This window comes from Phodopus roborovskii, unplaced genomic scaffold (genome assembly GCF_943737965.1).
Source record: "Phodopus roborovskii unplaced genomic scaffold, PHOROB, whole genome shotgun sequence".
Lineage (NCBI taxonomy): Eukaryota > Metazoa > Chordata > Mammalia > Rodentia > Cricetidae > Phodopus > Phodopus roborovskii.
The window spans coordinates 12285623-12290991 of record NW_026126599.1 but is presented as its reverse complement, the minus strand read 5'-3'; the positions used below and the strand labels follow the sequence as shown (position 1 = coordinate 12290991).

General features: G+C 44.8%; 1 protein-coding gene across 1 annotated transcript; it reads left to right on the top strand.

Moving 5' to 3' along the window:
- The first annotated feature begins 398 nt into the window (after positions 1 to 398).
- LOC127237072 (ral guanine nucleotide dissociation stimulator) lies at positions 399 to 5109 on the top strand. The gene is made up of 4 exons (XM_051205108.1): positions 399 to 503; positions 2994 to 3175; positions 4223 to 4419; positions 4660 to 5109. The coding sequence occupies exons 1-4, from the start codon at positions 399 to 401 to the stop codon at positions 5004 to 5006; spliced, it is 831 nt and encodes a 276-aa protein (XP_051061065.1). The 3' UTR covers positions 5007 to 5109.
- Positions 5110 to 5369: the final 260 nt, after the last annotated feature.

Sequence of the window (5369 nt, the reverse complement as noted above, 5' to 3'; positions counted from 1 at the left end):
CCCAAAAGAGTGATCACCTAAAGGTTGAACACCAGTGGACTAGGGGGTGGGAAGGATAAACATGGAGCTAGTGAAGGATGGAAAAGTGAGGGAGTGAGAAAATATCTAACTAAAATGAAGGGTAAATGAAAAAGCTATATGGAAACCTGTGATATTGAATCACAAGCAAAAACTATAATTAAGGACATAGTAGAACACAAAGTGACATTAAAGAACAGGGCAAATGCTCTGAAGCATAGATTTCCGTGGTGAGGGATAAGAGGGATGAAGGAAAATGGGTTAGAGAGCACTGTGGTTTGGATAATAAATGACCTCCATAGGCTCACATATTTGAACACTTGGTCCCCATTTGCTGATACTGTTTGAGGAAATTGTAAAAGGAAGAATCTTGCTGGGAGATGTATGTACCTAAGGATGAACATGGAGCATTTCTGGCCTTGTTTCACTTCCAACTCATTCTCTACTTTATTTTTGCTTTTGAAAATCAAAGTGGAAGTCAACAGGTAAGTGAAGAAGCTACCACCCCTTATCTAAGACATGGAGACCATCCATCACGGAGACCATCACAGAAAAACACAATACAGAGATAAACAAATGAGTTGTGAGGACACTGGCACCAATGGATATGTCTACATCACAGATCCTGTGTCTATGATCAGGTACCATTATGGAAGGAAGAGTGTGAAAGTTAGAATACCAAGAATTTTGCTCTGAGACAGTTTCTTCTAGAAATGGCTATATAAACAAGATGAGAACAATGGCAGTATCAATGGCCATGTAATGTAAAAGGCACCACCCTAGTCAAAGAAGTACAGGTAACTAATAACTGCTGAGAGAAAGTAATTAGCCTCTCCTAGGGTTGAATCCCCTAATCCGTTGTCTAAAGCACAGTGGTCAGTCCTGAAACCATAAGCACACAAACAAAAATGCATTCCACAAGTTGTGTATGCATATATATTACATATTGTCTTAGGGTTCCTATTGCTGTGAAGAGATACCATGGGGGGGTTGCTCTTGGTTTTTCATGAAAATCCTATTTTTGTAAAGAGGATTACTTAATCCTGATTTAGTTTGTTGGTTAAGTGTTTCTGATGCCTTTGTGTCAGGGAGTGTTTGGATCAGTGTTTTGTGTTCCTAGTGTGGTTGTATTTGGCTCATCTGTGTTTTGCTTGAGCTCAGGTGTGGAGACACATGGTTCTGGATTGTAGATGGGAAGGGTGACTGACCCTGAATGATCTAGGATTGGTATCCCTTCTGACCTCACAAACCAGGCTTCAGGAATTGTGGTAGGATATAAGGTGTGGAAGGGTTCAGAATATCCCACATCCTTTGATCTCATGAGCCAGGTCACATGTATTCCAATGGTTGTGTTCAGATCCCTATGTGTTCACATATATTTTGACCTCATAAACAACTTTATACACAGTGAAACCATCCATGATGTTGCTACAGTTCTGCCAGCCTCCTAAACTGTTACTGTCATCACTGTTGGTGCTCACATGTCCCAGGATTAACTATCCTGTCATATGATTTCACTCTTCTGTTTGTATCCTCTGCTAAAAAATTTTATATAAAAGTAAAAACTTTTATATTTCTTTAAACTCTTGGAGCCACAACCTTGCTCTTTTTTTTTCCTGCCTTGTGGTTTCGCACTGAACTTCTACATGTCTCATTTCCATCAAGAAGCCAGAAACTTAAATATGAGTGAATTTTGAAGGAATGAAGATAGGGAAACTTTTACCAAACTTTTTTTTCTTGGTTTCTGGAGACAAGGTTTAGCTGTAGCTTTGGAATCTGTCTTAATGTTAGTTCATACTTTTCCCTGGGGTAAGGAAAGTTGGGAGAGGTATAGACACCTGCAGTCCAGAACGCAGACATCAGTGCCTGGAGATGCAGAAGAGGCACGCTGTTGTCTGTGGAAGCCAAAGGGAATAAACACTAGAATGTGTAGAAATGGAGAGGAGCCTCTAAGTGAAAGAGCACCATTAAACATGAGCGCATACAGTTCTGTCTCTTACCCCAACGCTAACCTCATCCTAAATGTCCCTAAGGCCACCTAAGCAAGGCCATTTCTATACTGACATGCTCCTAGGCATCTGTAAGTGGATCCTCTGTGTGCCCTTGTGAGAGTGCAGGTGTGAGGACATGGGCACCTGTCTCTATTTGTGCCTGTCTCTATTTGTGACAGTAGTATGGGTTTTCCCGGTTATAGGGAATCTGTGACCACATCCACATGACCACATACTAGGAAATAAACACTAGAATGATCTACAAGGAGTAGGCTGGGACAGTGGGATGATCCTAAGAGAAATTCCTTTTTCCTGGGATGCTTGTGGTATAGAGGGAATAGTTCAGAAATCATTTCTGGTTTCTCAAAGCTGAGAGTCTGGCTGAAGCCAGACTCCCAAGGTCAGTGTGTGGCTTGAGCATATGGACACCACTGTGTCCCATTGTACACATGGAAAGGCAGAGGGAGTAGAGTTGGCAGTCCTGGTCAGTCCCTGAGAAAGCCTATGTGGAAGAGGCTTAGGCTGGAGGGGCCCAGGAAGTAACCTCACTTCCTTACAATATTCCAGATGGAACGTGGAATCCTGGTTCCCAGGTAACTGGAGGCGGGCAGCAGCATCAACAGACTCATTTCTCTGGAAGTGCTTGAACATCCAGGATGTTCTGCTGTTTCCAGACTTCTGATGATGGCTCAGGCCACCAAAAAACCAAGAGGTGTGGCCTTGGCCACCTTTGGAGACATTGGGTGCACCCAGTTACCCAATACCTCTGGCCACTTTCCCACAGGGAACCCAAGGTAACACAGGCCAGCCTGTAAACAGAAATCTCTTCTGGGCTCCATGATCCATCACAGTCCCTGACAGGGTGTGTGTTCCTGTGAGAACCCTGAGGAACATTATGCCTGCTTTTCACTTCAGTGTGTGGTGATGGGTTGGTGATGTCTCTAAGTTTTTATTTTAAACCCTCCTTCCTTGCTCTTTTCTCAGAGTAAAAGGAAGCGGCATAAGCCCCCTGCATTTAATCGTAAAAGCCCAGACTACCTGGAAAAATTCATAGCTTATATTCCAACTGCAATTAAGAACCAGGACATCATTGAGATGTATGTATTTTTGGCTGACTACCCAAAGTTTGCCACCACCTGGGAGGTGCTGGACCTGATCATGGAAATGTGAGTGGTTACACACAAGTACAGGCTCTCAAGCCTCCTGCTCTGGTATTAGGATGGCTCTACTTACTCTTCTCTGGGACTGTAATCTCTCATAGGATGAGGATGATTGTACCCTGACATCATTGGTCCTAGGTACTGGCCCCTCAAAGTGACATGGTCAGATATAGGGTAGGGGAGACAATTCTAAATTGTATCATTCACTTTCCCCAAGAAGTGTCTAACTATCCTTGAACAGAGCCTTTCCCCCATTTGTATCAAAGGTTCTAGACACTATCTAGGTTTGATGAGATGAATGGAGCCAGACACAAGTCCCTGGGGAGCATCCAAGAAGCCCTGAACCAACTGAAACCTAGCAGTGGGGAGCTTAGGTTCCACCCATTACATGAAGATCTTTGAAGAGCTGTGAGCTCATTCCTAGATGATCAGCATGAAAGTCAGAACAGTGCAAAGAGCCCTCAGCACCCTCATCCTCTTCCTGGATTCTACACCACACCAGATTCCAGTAGCTCCCTCTAAGTCTCCTGGTGGGTTGGGGACACTTGGACTTAACAGTGATACCATCATGGTTTGCCACAGGTATGGATCTTTCCGGCCTGACTATGTGGAAGATCAAGAAAGAAAGACGTGAGTGGGTTTGGGTGAGGAGGGAGGTAGGAGCCTATCTGCACAGTGGGATGTCTGGGGTGGCTAGGGTTCAGGACTAAGCCATTACCAGTCACCCTGCTCTTAGGATTTCCACTAGAGGGATGGTGCCAGAGACTTCACCTGCAGGTGGAGAAAAACAGAGATCAAAAGTGGTCTCCTTGGTTCTGAGGGACACAGGGATGTATGAAGCTGAAGGGCCCTAGGGGAATCCATTCCCACCACAGCCCAGGCCAGATTTCCAAGGGACAGAAGTGTCTATCTCTACAACCCCACACTCCTGACCCTATGCCCAGCAACAAGTGGGCTGGGCAGCCTTTTCCTCATCTGAGGGATCTCTGCTGTGCTGGTGAAGCAAGGCCAGGCTTCTGACTCTTTTTCCCACCAACCTGTTCCTCTATGCAGTGCCATATTCAGCTTTCTGTCCATGTGGGTCCACACACATCCCCAGGACTTCTGTGATTATCACAGTGTGGCCACAGCAAAGAGGCTGGTGAACTACATAAAGCTCAACGTGCCTTCCTCAGATGTCACTATTCAAACTGAAGAGCTCCTATCAGTGCTGGAGGAGCCGGAATCCAAAGAGGATGAGGAGACATGGGGTAGGTGCCTGGAAAGCTCGGAAGTGATTTTGGTGATGGGTTGTACAGGGAATTCTCCAGATAGATGTCCTGGCTTGGAACCAGAGCTGGATGCCAGGCAGGTGAGATGTTCTGTGGTGGACTGGGATTCTCTGATATGAACAGAACTTGTGTGATCAACGAGGCCATGTCAGTTAGGCTCAATCTACCCTGGAAACTTCTAGAGTACCTCCACTAACGGTCCATCTCTTTCTGTCCTAGATTGTGGGCTCTTCAGGGAGACAACTCCAGAAGCCCCAGTGCTGGATGTCTCAGGGATGGGAGAGACTCTGCCTCTGAGAGCAGCTTCTGCGGCAGAGCCACAGAGAGATGTGAATCCCCAAGAGGACACTGAGCTCATGGACCCAGCAGCTGGGGACCCAGCTGTGCCAGAAGCTGAACCAGTGGAGCTTCTGCCTTCAGAGCAGCCTCTGCCCACATCCGCTGATACACAAAAGCTTCTCGATGTGGCAGCAGATGTCCCAGCCACCGGGCACATATTTGTACTTGGTGTTGTGCAGTTAGGTGACCCAGAGCCCTTTTTCCCTCTGCCTGTTGTTGACATATAGTTGGATCAAGATTTACCTGCTGAATTCTACCCCAAACCAGCTCCACAGGCCCTCTTTAGAGAAAACATCTTTAATTTCATTTAATTCTTTTTATTAATTACATTGTTATTGAATTTCATTTCATTTTTATTGTTGTTTTCATTGTTAATATTTCCTTTAATTTTGATTAATTTTTTATTGTTTTTATTGTTGGTTTGTTGTTCATGCTTTAATATTAATAAAAATTGTTTACTCGTTTTAAATTATATGATTCAGGGACATGTCTATTTCCCATGTGGAGCAATCTATTCATGTTTACCTGTGGATGGCACCTCTGAGCCAAATGTGGATCATGAATGAGGACCCTTGCAGGCCATCTTAGAA

Bases quoted from the DNA above. Each gene is read 5' to 3' on its own strand.
- LOC127237072 (XM_051205108.1), top strand. From the start codon at position 399: ATGTATGTACCTAAGGATGAACATGGAGCATTTCTGGCCTTGTTTCAC. The intron at 3,176-4,222 runs GTGAGTGGTTAC...TCCTCTATGCAG, and splicing joins CTGGACCTGATCATGGAAAT to TGCCATATTCAGCTTTCTGT. The intron at 4,420-4,659 runs GTAGGTGCCTGG...TTTCTGTCCTAG, and splicing joins AGAGGATGAGGAGACATGGG to ATTGTGGGCTCTTCAGGGAG.